General features: G+C 39.1%; 1 protein-coding gene across 4 annotated transcripts in view; it reads right to left on the bottom strand.

Annotated features, from left to right (window-relative positions):
* SPAG17 (sperm associated antigen 17) overlaps nt 1-15,038 on the bottom strand; it is a 239,057-nt gene that overhangs the window by 140,491 nt on the left and 83,528 nt on the right. For all 4 annotated transcript variants that reach the window (XM_060626305.3, XM_060626304.3, XM_060626306.3 and 1 more), the window contains exons 8-13: nt 13,761-13,922; nt 12,547-12,619; nt 12,229-12,341; nt 1,322-1,459; nt 1,120-1,233; nt 165-315 (exon numbers count right to left, since the gene is read on the bottom strand). In XM_060626305.3, the coding sequence (XP_060482288.3) occupies nt 165-315; nt 1,120-1,233; nt 1,322-1,459; nt 12,229-12,341; nt 12,547-12,619; nt 13,761-13,922 (751 nt within the window). The remainder of the gene's footprint in view (nt 1-164; nt 316-1,119; nt 1,234-1,321; nt 1,460-12,228; nt 12,342-12,546; nt 12,620-13,760; nt 13,923-15,038) is intronic.

The raw sequence follows: 15,038 nt of genomic DNA, 5'->3' as shown, positions 1-15,038 counted from the left end.
TATCGCTAATGACATTATCCAAGGTAAGAAAATCAAAATACCCACCTCAGTCTCTGAAAGGTCTTTAAGTAATCAAAATACTTTTTGCAAATAGGGGTGTAATCTTAAGAAGCACATATGACCATAAATGAATGAGTTTAAGCTAAGACAAAGAACGTACTCACCATTTGTACAGAAGTGCATGAGCTCATGAATTGTAGCTAGACGCTTAGTGCTGTTCCATGGCGGGGGCAGAGGGAATTTAAGGAATTCCCACAGTGGCAACTTGGACTGCATCTCCTGCTCAATTTGAACTGGGTCAAAATTCCTTTGGTCCTGATGAAAAAGCGCAACATGACAGAAGACATTAGAGTAAGCTGTCAAGTGCCTTATGCATATGGAGAAGGCAAAACCTGATACCTTCGCTCTCATTATTTGGGAACAGGGGAAATCAATGGTAATTGGGGAAGACAAAGTGTTGGTATTTTGCTGAAGGTCAAAAAAGCTCGTTCTCACTTTGCCAGAGGTTCCTGGTGCACAGAAATGATGGATTCTTCACTCGCTGTGACAAACTGCCAAAGTCTTATATATATTCATCTCTCCCTTCTGGGATTCTTCTTTGGCCTTCACTAGTTTTTCACATTAGTGAGATATTTAAAGCCAGTAACTAGAAGGTTTTAATGCGAATTTGGTGTACTCAAATCAATTTTTTAAAACGTTTACGTATTTGAGAGAGAGACAGAATGCAAGTGGGGCAGGGGCAGAGAGAGAGAGAGAGAGAGAGAGAGAGAGAGAATCCCACGCAGGCAGGCTCCGCACTGTCAGTGCAGAGCCTGATGCAGGGCTCAAACTCATGAACTTCGAGATCATGACCTGAGCTGAAGTCAGACACTTAACCAACTAAGCCATCCAGGTGCCCCAGTGTACTCACAATCGATTTAATGGCTAATTGGACCCTTATAATTAGGCAAGTTTTCTTTGCTCCTTTATGTGTCTCTATTTTCAGAGGTCTCACTTTGCAAGCCCTTTGAATGTTACTTTTAATTAGCATTGGTAAAACTAACTGCAATTTCTTCAACTGAATAATTACAAATGGGATTTCTTGCATCCCTTCTCCTCTGGGTAATCCAGTTTTATTACCTTCAGTGCGTACTTCTTGTGGGCATGTGCATCATGATAGTTCAATAGGAGAGGGCCTTTGGGCACTGCTCTGCTTTCATTTTCTTCTTCGGATAAGAATATTTCATGGAGATTCTATTCAAATTGAAATACATCGACTTAAAAAGAGAATCTGTACTTTCTCAAAGCATGCAAACTCTTTGGATATCTCATGCCATCTGACCTTTTGCTCCCTCTCCGTGAGACAGAGAGAGGGCAGGATGGACACAATATGAGCTGCGATTCTGTGGTCCAACCCATCTGTTCTGGGAGGTGGCTGCACCAGACTGGGTGGGACAAGGTCTTCTTCAGTTGCCACAACCTGTTAAAATGAACAGGTGGGAGGATTCGGTTTAATGGTCAGCTCTTTACTGATACGGTAAAAACAAGGCGGTTCCTACCAGTAAAGTACAGTGATGACACAAAGTAGCAATGTAACTACCAGTGGTTACCAAAACAAAAGGGAAAGTGTTTATAATGCAGGCACAAAAGTAGATATAATTTTAATGTATGTATTAAAATAGATACCATGAAACGTAAATGGTAAATAGGAAAATTTACTATGGCAGGAGTCAAAATAACCATATAAGAATTTTTTTGTTTCTTAATGATTTGCTCTTTCTCTTAAAGCACTCAAAACTGCTCACATACCCTTTGGGTTCAAGAAGTATTTATTGAGCGCCTATGTTATGTCAAGCACTGTACGGGGCAGCTTCTCAGCCATTATCTCATTTAAGCCCCACAGCAACATTGTGGAGTAGGTATTATCTTCATTTTACAGAGGAAGAGCTATGGTGAGTGAAGTTAGTGACTGGTGCAAGCCCAAGGCTACTGAGTGGGAAGAACTGGGTTCAAGTCAAGTCCTCATTCCTTCTTCAAGATAATGACAGATGGTGAGATCAGTCAAGGGTAATAGTCTCCTTTATATGGGGAAACTGAGGTCTAGAAAGATTAAATGCCCTGTTCAATTTTACATGGTAAACAAAAGGAGTTGAAATGTAATCAAGGTAGGCACCTAAATTACAACTTTTCTTGTCACCTTAAATCCTGCAATCATCCTCTGTGATTTCACATCCTTTTATACAGTTTCTCTACCTTGGAAATTAAGACATTTGAATTAGACAGTTACTTGTTGTGGGTTCTGTTTTGTGCAATGGAGAATGTTTAGCTGTATCTCTGGCCTGTACCCATTTGATGCCAGTAGCATCCCCTGTAATTGTGATAACCCAAATATCTCCAGACAAATGTCCCCTAGGAGGCAAAATCAGCCGCTGCTGAAAACCACTGCTATAGATGGATAACAAAATAGCCTCATATCCATCACCTTTTGTCAACTCCTTACTTTCAAAAGAGCCACTCACGTCTCCACTTTCTACCTTCGATTGTCTCTTGGACCCGCTCCAATCACAAAAGACCACTCAAAACCATTCTACCTCTGAAATGTCAATCTCTAATATTCTGTCTTGGAAAATTCTATCCCATTCCTCTTATATTTCACCTTTTTGTCATCCCATTATTAAGTATTTTTTCAATCAACATGTATTATGATTGGGTGCCTTCCTGTGTGAGGAATTGAGGTCATCTGCTGGTGCCTGAAATATAGCAGGTGGTTAATACATGTTTCTTGCTTTGGATTGAGTTGAATAAAATAAGAAAGACTAAGATAAATAAAATGATGATACTGCAAGCTCTAGAGGGCTTTTCAGCTTTTACAAATTTATTAATATAATAAAACTACTGGTTTTCCAGAAACATCATGGGGTAATGAAAGGCAACTGTGAGTGTGCTTATCTAAGCAGTCAACATACATAAAATGTATATTGGAGGTAAAAGATGATGGAATCTGAGAAGGACTTTAAAATAAACATTTGAATATTCAGAAGGGTATAGGGATATGTTACATCCATGCACTAAGGACAATAACAAGCAGTTGTAAAAAGAAATTGGAGAATTGATAAATTAAAAACATTTACCCTCGAGAAAACACTTCAATAGCAGACTGGACTCCACTGAAGAATGAATTAGTTGGAAGTGAAGCTGGAATTTCCCAAGAAGATAAAATTTATAGAAAATTTAAAAGACAAGGAGGAAAAACCGGAAGTTCCAACATCCATCTAATAAATGGATAAACTAATAGAAAAAATAATATTTGAGGATATATGTATTTATTTATTAAATGTTTTATTTTCTTTTGATGTGGGGAGGGGCAGAGAGGGAGACAGAGAATCCCAAGCAGGATCCATGCCATCGGTGCAGAGCCTGACACAGGGCTCCCTCTCACAATGATCATGACCTGAGCCGAAATCCAGAGTCAGATGCTCAACCAACTCAGCCACCTAGATACCCCGAGGATAGATTTAATTCAGCAAATACATATTCAGTGTCTGCTGTGGGTTAGATGTGGTTATTGTGTGCTGGGCATATGGCGGTGAACAAGATTAGAGTTAGGTCCCTGCTTGCATGGAGCTTATATTCTAGTGAGGGGAGGTAGGTAAGACACAAAGCAGGTAAGTTATTTTAAGAAGAGCAGTTGTTGATAAGAGGATTAAACAAAGTGATGTGGTAACAAGCACTCTGTGTTGTCAGGGGATTCCTTTAGATCAGGTGGTGGGAGAAAGACTATGGAATGTCATTTCCACTGGGGAGTGAATGACAAGGAATATCCACCCTTTTGCAGACATGAGGGTCAAAAACTTTCTAGGAAGAGGAGTTGGAGTAAAAAGCTAAGGTGGAATTAAATAGTGTATTTGTCGAAAGCCCAGAAAGCCTATGTGGATGATGAGGGGGGTGTGTGGTGGGGGTGGAGGCAGGAGATGAGATGACAGATCAGGCCAGAACCGTGTTTTTAGGGCTTTATGGGCCAGTGTAAGGAATTTTTTATATTATTCAGAATGTAACGGGAAACCAGATTATACTCCTTTAGAGCATTAGTGACAACGATAAAACAAACAAAGCCATACCTGGACATACCTTGTGTTATGAATTATAAAGAGAAAACTCTAATAGCTGCCAGAAAGAAAAAACAGATTACCTACAAAGAAAACGTATCTGATTGACATCAGATTTATAAACAACATTAGAAGAAAGAAGACAAAAAGCGAAGCCATCAAAATACTTTTCCACTCAGATTGACTGGGTTTAAAAGGAATTTCTGACACTGACCACTGGACAAGTTACTTAGCCTTTTTATGCCTCAGTTTCCTTATCTGTAAAATGGGGAACAAAAATAGTTTCTGCTTCATAAGGTTGTTCTAAGGATTAAATGAGTTAATTTATAACAACTCTTTTCAAATACATCTGGAAAACTCACAAGAATTGACCACATATATCAGGTCACACAGGAAGTTCAGGAAATTAAAAAACATTTTTTAAGACGCAGACCATCTTTACGGCCCATAACACAATAAAATTCGGAACTGACAGTAAACAATGGAAAATAAAAGATTTAGAACTGAATAGATTGAAAGCATCAAGATACAGCCAAAGAAATACTCAAAGGAAATGTGTAGCCTTAAGTAAAGCAAAAAGCCTGAAAATAAATGAAATAAGCTTTCAATTCAAATGAAATACAAAATAAAGAAAGTAGAAAGAGGGAAATAATAAAGATAAATGAAGAAATTAATTAAACAAAAAGTAAAATGAAAGTTGGTCAATGAAACAAAATGCTAGTACTTTGAAAAGACCAATACAATAGATATACCACTGACAACCATGATCAAGAAGACAGAAGAGTAAAATAAATAACATCAGTCATAGAAAAGGAACATAACCAGATGCAAAGGAAACTTTAAAATGTGTGTAAGTGAGCAAAGAACTTTATGTGATATTAAAAACGCAAATAAAATGGGGATGTTTATTAAAAAACACTAATGATCAAAATTGGCCTGAAAAAGAGAAAAACCTGATTAAACCTACAAGTATAAAAGAAATTTTAAAGACAAAGACCATTAACCACCTGTCTACCTCCCTTTCTCATTCATTAAAATAACACTAGACACAGGAGGGAGGGGCCAAGATGGCAGAGCAGCATGGAAGGTTTTTGCTTCTCTCTTCCCTGAACAGAAGCTAGATCTATACCAAATCATCTTGCACAACTAGAAAACTAATCTGAGGACTTACAAAACAATCTGCATAACCTGAACCAGAGAACTATGCACGTATGCAGCGCAGACAGGTGAACTGGGGGAGAGAGAAGCCGCGGAGGGTAAGGAGCTGTTTTTGCTTGTGGAGAGAAGAGCAGACAGGGGGAGAGTATAGGAAAAGCACTCCCCTCTAAAGCAGCTGGAGAGAAAGAGAAAGAGTGGAAACACCCATAAGGGACTTAACAAGAAAGGGAGAAAGGAGAAAGGAAAGGGTTTCAATACCATTAGGACTCTATAAACAGGGGATCCCAGAGTCTGAAACTCCTCAGCTCCATACCTGGCAGTACTCTGGTAGGAAGGGCGAATCCCCAGGAGAAGACCGCAAGGTCCCAGGGGTCCTTGGGCCACACGGGGAGAGGTGGGTCCCCTGCTGGGAGGACATTTGGTAGAGGCAGTGTGGCAAAGGTTCCAGTGGACCCTGGAGAACAGCCATGTTTGCTGATGTTGGAACAAGGACATTAAGGGGCAGTGAAGCCTGGGGCCAGATGTGTGTTGTGATTTACCATAATCCCTGAAACGCTGCTTCTACACAATCATGTGAACTTCTTCTGGGTCAGGCTGGCACTCAGTGGCAGTCTCTGGGCATCTACAGCAGTGCGGTCGCAGGAACATTCCTGGGGGTGGCCAGCACCTGGCCATTGCTTGGGGAGACCCTCTCCAGAGGGGTGGAGATAAAACTTGGGAGGGAGATGCTACCTGGCAGGCTGATGGCTTGGTTGCAGATGGTGTAGAAGCAGGGAGTGGACGGAAGCCAAAGACAAAGCAGGGGTGCTTGATTGCCAGTGGGTGAGAGCACATAATTCTGATACTAGAGACTAGGTAGTTGGGTGACGCCATTTTCACCTCTCCTGTACATGCACATACAGGTGTACTCGTGCATAACGATCCACCCCATTAAGCTAAGCAGCGCCATCTAGTGGAGAATTGAGCCGTTACACCAAGCCCTGTCCAACTGTGCCAACTACCCTCTGGAGAAACACCACAAGTCTTTCCGCCTGCTAAGTTTATGGGTTATAAAGTGCTTCATAGTTTGACTTCTGGGGGAACATGGATGTAACTTCAATTGTATTTCATTCTGTTCGCTGGTCCATCTATTCAAATTTTTTCTTTTTCTTTTCTTATTCTTGAATATAGAAAGAGAAAAAATTATTTTTATTTTCCGTTTTTATGAAAGATTTTTCTTTAATTTTTTTCTACTGTATATTTTATTTTTTATAATATTTTTAAAATTGTAATTTATTTTCATCATTTCATTTTATCTATTTTATTGTATTCATTTTATAAAATTTTCAAACATTTTTCTTTTTTTTCCTTTTCTTTTCTTTCCTTTTTTTCTCTATTCTATCAAGCTTCTTTCAACAACCAGACCAAAACACACCTAGGATCTAGCATCCTTTATTTGATTTTTTGTTTTTAATTTTTTAATTTTTATTTTTTCAATAAAATAAATTAATTCTTTAAATGTTAAAAATAATTTAATAAAATAATTAATACTTTTCTTCCTCCAAAATGAGAAAATAAAAGTATTCACCCCAAAATAAAGAATAGGAAGAAATGACAGCCAGGGACTTAATCAACACAGATACAAGTAAGATGTCTGAACCAGAATTTAGAATCATGATAATAAGAATACTAGCTGGGGTTGAAAAAAACATAGAATCTCTTTTTGCAGAGATTTTAAAAAAAGTAAAATCTAGTCAGGACGAAGTTAAAAATGCTACAACTGAGATGCAATCTCAAATGGATGCCATGGCAGCAAGGATGGATGAAACAGAGCAGTGAGTCAGCGATACAGAGGACAAACTTATGGAAAATAATGAATCAGAAAAAAAAGAGGGAAGCTAAGGCAAAAGAGCACAACAATAGAATTAGAGAACTCAGTGACTCATTAAAAATGAATAACATCCGAATAATAGGGGTCCCAGAAGATGAAGGAAAGAAAAAAAGAGTAGAAGAGAACTCCCATTCAACTCCCATACAACAAAAACAAAAACCGACCATCAAGAAGGCATATCATAGTCAAATTCACAAAATACACAGACAAGGAAAGAATCATGAAAGCAACAAGAGAAAAAAGTCCTTAACCTTGGCAGGCCAGAGGGATGGCAGGATATATTCAGTGTGCTGAATTGGAAAGATATGCAGCCAAGAATTCTTTATCTAGCACAGCTTCATTCAAAATAGAAGGAGAGATAAAAAGTTTCTGAGACAAACAAAACCTAAAGGAGTTTGTGACCACTAAACCAGCCCTGCAAGAAATTTTAAGGGTCATTCACTGAGGGAGAAATGACCAAAAGCAACAAAGAGTAGAAAGGACCAGAGAACACCACCAGAAACTCTACAGGCAACACAATAGCAATAAATTCATATATTTCAGTGTTCACTCTAAACGTCAATGGACTAAATGCTCCAATCAAAAGACATAGGGTAACAGAATGGATAAGAAAACAAGATCCATCTGTACGCTGTTTACAAGAGATCCGTTTTAGACCTAAAGACAACTCCAAATTGAAAGTAAGGGATGGGGAACCATCTATCATGCTAATGGTCATCAAAAGAAAGCCAGAGTAGCCATACTTATATCAGACAATCTAGATTTTAAAATAAAGACTATAACAAGAGGTGATGAAGGGCATTACGTCATAATTAAGGGGTATATCCATCAAGAAGACCTTATAATTGTAAACATTTATGCCCCCAACGTTAAACACCCAAATATATAAATCAATTAATCACAAACATATAGAAACTCATTGATAATAATACCATAATAGTAGGGGACTTCAACACCCCACTTATGTCAAGGGACAGATCATCTAAACAGAAAATCCACAAGGAAACAATGACTTTGAAGGACACACTGGATTGGATGGATTTAACAGATGTATTCAGAACATTTCATCTTAAAGCAGCAGAATACACATTCTTCTTAAGTGCACATGGAACTTTCCCCAGAATAGATCAAATACTGGGATACAAATCAGCCTTCAAAAAGTACAAGAAGACTGAGATCATACTGTGCATATTTTCAGACCACAACGCTACAAAACTTGAAATCAACCACAAGAAAAAATTGGGAAAGACAACAAATACTTGAAGACTAAAGAACATCCTACTAAAGAGTGAATGGGCTAAGCAAGAAATCGAAGAGGAAATTAAAAAGTACATGGAAACCCATGAAAATGATAACACCACAGCCCAAAATTTCTGGATGCAGCAAAGGTGGTCATAAGAGGGAAGTATATAGCAATCCAGGCCTTCCTAAAGAAGGAAGAAAGGTCTCAGATACACAACATAACCTTACACCTTAAAGAACTGGAAAAAGAACAGCAAATAAAACCCAAAACTAGCAGAAGACAGGAAATAATAAAGATTAGAGCAGAAATCAATGCTATCGAAATTAAAACAAAACAAACAGTATAACAGATCAAGGAAAACAGGAGCTGGTTCTTTGAAAGAATTAACAAAATTGATAAACTCTCTAGCCAGTATGATCAAAAAGAAAAAGGAAAGGACCCAAATAAAATCGAGAATGAAAGAGGAGAGATCACAACCAACACTGCAGAAATACAAACTATAATAAGAGAATATTATGAGCAATTATATGTCAATAAATTGGGCAATCTGGAAGAAATGGAAAAATTCCTAGAAACATGTAAACCACCAAAACTGAAACAAGAAGAAATAAAAAATTTGAACAGACCCATAACCAGTAAAGAAATTGAATTAGTAATCAACAATCTCCCAAAAAACAAGAGTCCAGTGCCGGCGGGCTTTCCAGGGGAACTCTACCAAACATTTAAAGAAGAGTTAACACCTATTCTTTTGAAGTTGTTACAAAAAATAGAAATGGAAGGAAAACTTCCAAACTCATTCTATCAAGCCAGTATTACCTTGATTCCAAAACCAGACAACGACCCCACTAAATAGGAGAACTATAGACCAATTTCCCTGATGAACGTGGATGCAAAAATCCTCAACAAGATACTAGCCAACAATACATTAAAATAATTAGTCACCATGACCAAGTGGGATTTATACCTGGGATGCAGGGCTGGATCAATATCCACAAAACAATCAATGTGAGACATCACATCAATAAAAGAAAGGACAAGAACCACATGATCCTCTCAATAGATGCAGAGAAAGCATTTGACAAAATAAAGCATCTTTCTTGATAAAAACCCTCAAGAAAGTAGGGATAGAAGGATCATACCTCAAGATCATAAAAGCCATATAGGAAAGACCCACTGCTAAATCATCTTCAATGGGGAAAAACTGAGAGCTTTCCCCTTAAGGTCAGGAGCACCACAGGGATGTCCACTTTCACCACTGTTATCCAACATAGTATTGGAAGTCCTAGCGTCAGCAATCAAAGGAATAAAAGCATCCAAATCAGCAAGGTCAAACTTACACTCTTTGCAGATGACATGATAGTCTATAGGGAAAACCCAAAAGATTCCACCAAAAAACTGCTAGAACTGATCCATGAATTCAGCAAAGTTGCAGGATATAAAACCAATGCAGAGAAATCCAGTTGCATTTCTATACACCAATTATGAAGCAACAAAAAGAGAAGTCAAGGAAGCTATCCCATTTACAATTGCAGCCAAACCCATAAAATATCTAGGAATAAACTTAACCAAAGAGTTGAAAAATCTATTCACAGAAAACTATAGGAAGCTTATGAAAGAAATTAAAGAAGACAAACAAAAAAATGGAAAAATATTCCATGCTCACGGATTGGAAGAACAAATATTGTTAAAATGTCAATACTACCCAAAGCAATCTACATATTCAATGCTATCCCAATCACAACAACACCAGCATTCTTTACAGAGTTGGAACAATCCTAAAATTTGTATGGAACCAGAGAAGACCCCAAATAGTCAAAGCAATCCTGAAAAAGAAAACCAAAGCTGGAGGCATCACAATCCTGGACTTCAAGATGCACTACAAAGCTGTAATCATCAAGACAGTATGGTTCTGGCACAAAAAAACAGACTCTTAGATCAACGGGACACAATAGAGAACCCAGAAGTGGAGCCACAAACGTATGGCCAACTAATCTTTGACAAAGCAGGAAAGAATATCCAATTGAATAAAGACAGTCTCTTCAGCAAATTGTGCTGGGAAAACTGGACAGTGACATGCAGAAAAGTGAACCTGGACCACTTTCTTATACCATACACAAGAAATAAACTCAAACGGGTGAAAGATCTAAATGTAAGATAGGAAGCCAGCAAAATCCTAGAGGCAGGCAAACACCCCTTTGTCCTTGGCCACAGCAACTTCTTACTCAACATGTCTCTGGAGGCAAGGGAAACAAAAGCAAAAATGAACTATTGGGGCCTCATCAAGATAAAAACCTTCTGCACAGTAAAGGAAACAATCAGCAAAACTTGAAGGCAACCAACAGAATGGGAGAAGATATTTGTAAATGACATATCAGATAAAGGGTTAGTATCCAAAATCTATAAAGAACTTATCAAACTCAACACCCAAAAACCAAATAATCCAGTGAAGAAATGGGAAAAAGACACGAACAGACACTTTTCCAAAGAAGACATCCATATGGCTAACAGATACATGAAAAAAATGCTCAACATCACTCATCATCTGGGAAATACAAATTAAAACCACAATGAGGGGCGCCTGGGTAGCTCAGTTGGTTAAGTGTCTGACTTCAGCTCAGGTCATGATTTCATGCTTCGTGGGTTTGAGCCCTGTGTCGGGCTCTGTGCTGACAGCTCAGAGCCTGGAGCCTGCTTTAGATTCTGTGTCTCCCTCTCTCTCTGCCCCTCCCCAGCTCATGCTCTGTCTCTCTCTCAAAAATAAATAAACGTTAAAAAAAACATAATGAGATACCACCTCACACCAGTCAGAATGGCTAAAATTAACAACTCGGGCAACAACAGATATTGGCAAGGATGTGGAGAAAGAGGATCCCTTTTGCACTGCTGATGGGAATGCAAACTGGTGCAGCTACTCTGGAAAACAGTATGGAGGTTCCTCAAAGAGTTAGAAATAAAACTACCCTACAACCCAGCAATTGCACTACTAGGTATTTACCCAAGGGATACAGGTGTGCTATTTCAAAGGGGCAGATGCACCCTAATGTTTATAGCAGTGCTATCGACAATAGCCAGAGTATGAAAAGAGCCCAAATGTCCATCGATGGATGAATTGATAAAGATGTGGGGTATATATATATATATATATATATATATATATATATATATATATGCAATGGAGTATTACTCTGCAATCAAAAAGAAACAAATCTTGCCATTTGCAATTACGTGGATGGAACTGGAGGGTATTATGCTAGGCGAAATTGGTCAGTCCGAGAAAGACAAATATAATATGACTTCATTCATATGTGGAATTTAAGATACAAAACAGGTGAACATAAGAGAAGGGAAGCAAAAATAATATAAAACAGGGAGGGAGATAAAACATAAGAGACTCTTAAATACAGAGAACAAACTTTGGGTTGTTGGAGGGGTTGTGGGTGAGGGGATGGGCTAAATGGGTAAGGGGCATTAAGGAAGACACTTGTCGGGATGAGCACTGGGTGTTATACATAGGGGATGAGTCACTGGAACCTATTCCTGAAATCGTTATTGCACTATACGCTAACTAACTTGGATGTAAATTTAAAAATAAATTTAAAAGTGACAGAAGACACAGATAGTTTCAAGGCCATGTCTGCTGAAACTTCAGGGAATGTTATATAAATTGTTCCAGAATATTGCAAAAGAAAGGATATTAAAACAGGTCAAAGCAAACTTTAGTTTTATCTAAAATGTTCTAATCTTTATAAAGGAGAATGCACTCAGGTATTATGTGTGTAGTTTTAAAATAGTTAAAACCCCAAACAAAGAGAGTTGAAGCGACTGACAAGGTGACCCACCTGGGAAAAAAGCCTCGGCGTATACCCACCTACCTGTTCCAGCATACAGTGCAGTATCAGGGGCACAGAAATGAATTCTTCTGGAATTGGATTCAGCAAGTCATTGTAATATCTCATGTCTACTTCAGTTGTGAAGACGAAAGCTACTGTAAAATATACAATATGTCATTGCTCGCTTAAGATGTGTTCTCCATTTCTTCCATCAAAATTTGATCCATAAATTCAAACTATGACCATGCACTAATAAATGCAGGATGTTTAGGTGGAGGGATGTCTGAAGGCAATATGGAGGCTAGTCAGTATTCCTTAAAGCCCCAGCTCACAATGTTGGTTTTCAGGTTTCATACATGCCTGATGGTGGGGCTTGGGGTTCCTCATACTGGGCTTTCTTCTTGCCAGGGGTTGGAGCAATAGGTTGTGGAGCCTAAAAGAAGTATTCAAAAGAAATGACTGAGGTATCCAGCTGAGAGATTCTTTCGTCAAATGCTGGCATGATGGGGTCTGACGGGATTCTGAGATTGTATAATTACGTTCACACCACAAAACCATTGGCTAATATTAGGGTCAAATGAAAGGGTTTTGTCTGAGGGAGGGAAGAAGTTAATGGTTAATGGACATTTTTCAATTTTCCCTAACAGAGCCCAATGAGCAATTGCCAGGAAAGGGATGGGGAGACAGGGCACTGGTCCCTGGGTGACTCAGAATCATGTCATGCTCCCTTTTAAACTCCATCAGTGATCCCCCATAACCTTCAGGGTACAACCCAAACTCTCTAACTCAGCACCAGAGGGCATCCTCCTCCTGGCTCTTTAGTAGGAGTTCGTGTTGTTCTCCATTTTGCACATACTACCTGGGAGCACAGACCTACCCTGTGGTCCTGGCTTGTGAGCTAATACTTCTTTCCTTTGGCCCTATATGTGTGTACATCTTTGCCCCTTTCTTGAGAATACCTTTCTGTCCCTTCCCCCATCAGGCTTTCCTATAGACAGTTCATACGCAGCCTTCACCCACATCACTTACCCTGCTGGGTGAGGCTTTCCCGACTCCTCCCTCTCCCCTTGCTGCTCCTCTCAAGATCAGGTTGGGTGCCATGTTTTAGTGTTTCTACCGCAGCCCGAGCTGTTCTCACAACGCTCATCATGCTCTGTTGAAACCACCGTTAACGTGACTGCCATCCTCCTTAAAAGTCAACCTCAATGAGGAGGACAGGGGATGTGTCTTGGTCATTATTTTAGGTGCTAAATAAACAATGTGATTAACTTATCAATATCCCTCTGTGTTTCAGGTGTTAATTATTGTGCCAGGAGCTAAAAGTGAGTTCTATCATCAATTTTCCATGTGGCAGGTTGTTAGGGAGCTTCATAAAGTCCTGACCACATAGGTGTCCTTTAGACTGTGTTTGGGGAGCTCTCCTTGTTCCCACTCTTACCTCTTAAATCCCAGAAGGCCGTATTTCCTTCCTACAAGTATTTATGCAATTTTTCCTTCATACGTTTTACAAATGTGACAATTAAGTTGTTCAGTTCATCATTCAGCCCACTGAAGACATCCCAGGATGTGCCTACCTCAGTAACTGACATGGCTTCCAAGAGAGGTTTCTCACTAACGACTTGTGGAATATTTATAAGCTGCATGCTTTCCAAATAGTGTTGGTGTTGCCTCTTCCAATCCAGGGTGTCATACATCAAACAGGCAACATTTTCAAAAATTTCAGTACCCAATTCCAGCTACAGGTGAGAGAATTAATGATAGTTAATTATTAGCTTTATGTTGTTGGAACCGATGTATGGTTTGTTTCTCTCTTAACAACTAAACCAAGCACATCCCCAAACCACTGAATACCAGCCATGGTGAGTGAGTCTTTATTTGTTGAACCCTTCTTGTCCGTCTTGTTCACCATAATGTGGAATGTTCCCTTTGGAGGGCCTTATGTCTAACACCGTAAGAATCTAATTAATGCTTCAACTAAGTGAAAAACACCCTGTTCATCAGTTTCTGTGACATGGCCCATTCTCTGATGTCTCAGTTTCTAAAACACCATATTGGATAGGTAACTTCAATATCTGTTCTGTGCTACCTTCAGGGGGAAAAAAACCCTAAGAAATAGATAGTCCACAGTTTCTGTATATAATACCCATAAGTTTTGTTATTTAGAAAGCAAGCAAGCAAGTAGTCGATCAGATACCCCTATTACCTGGGCTTTCATTTCCAGAACTGGAAAAGCACTGTTATCACTAGGTGTGCCTACCTGAAAACAAAGGAGAATTAAGTGAACTCATCTTAGCTCTGAGTTACAGAGGTAAGGTAGAATGAGATAACTCCTTGGGGGGCTAGTGAATCACAGTCTGGCGGGAGTCCAGAGAAGTGCTGAGTTCCGCCCATCTTCAAGGCAGAGTTGCCAGTCTGGGATTCACATGCCTACTGTATGACTGAACATTCTTCAGTTAAGCTTCAACATGCTACTCTTTGCCTAAATTCTGGCACAGAAACACAGTTTTTGCTTGTGTTTATAAGAAATATGGTAAGACTTCTGCCTGATGATCCCTTACCTTAACTAGCTAATTCATTTTTAAATAAAACAGCAAATCGCATGCTAAAAGCCAGAAAATTATGTCAGCAACCCAGGTCTTAACTTGAGATGTTGCAGATGTCTTACGTGAGCAGTTAGCACTTCTTGATGGGCATTTATTTGATGTAAAGCTTTCGTTACCTTGGTTCAGCAGAAATATAGCCGACTTGTTTGCAGACAAAGGTACTAATGCTTTCCTTCTTCCAGAGAGGAAGAAGACTCGTTGGCTGGCTTCTGCTTTGGATATGAGGCCATTACCAACTTACACATATAG

Source organism: Panthera onca, chromosome C1 (genome assembly GCF_046562875.1).
Source record: "Panthera onca isolate mPanOnc1 chromosome C1, mPanOnc1 haplotype 2, whole genome shotgun sequence".
NCBI lineage: Eukaryota > Metazoa > Chordata > Mammalia > Carnivora > Felidae > Panthera > Panthera onca.
The sequence above is the reverse complement of the archived record's forward strand: the minus strand, read 5'-3'. Positions and strand labels throughout refer to the sequence as shown.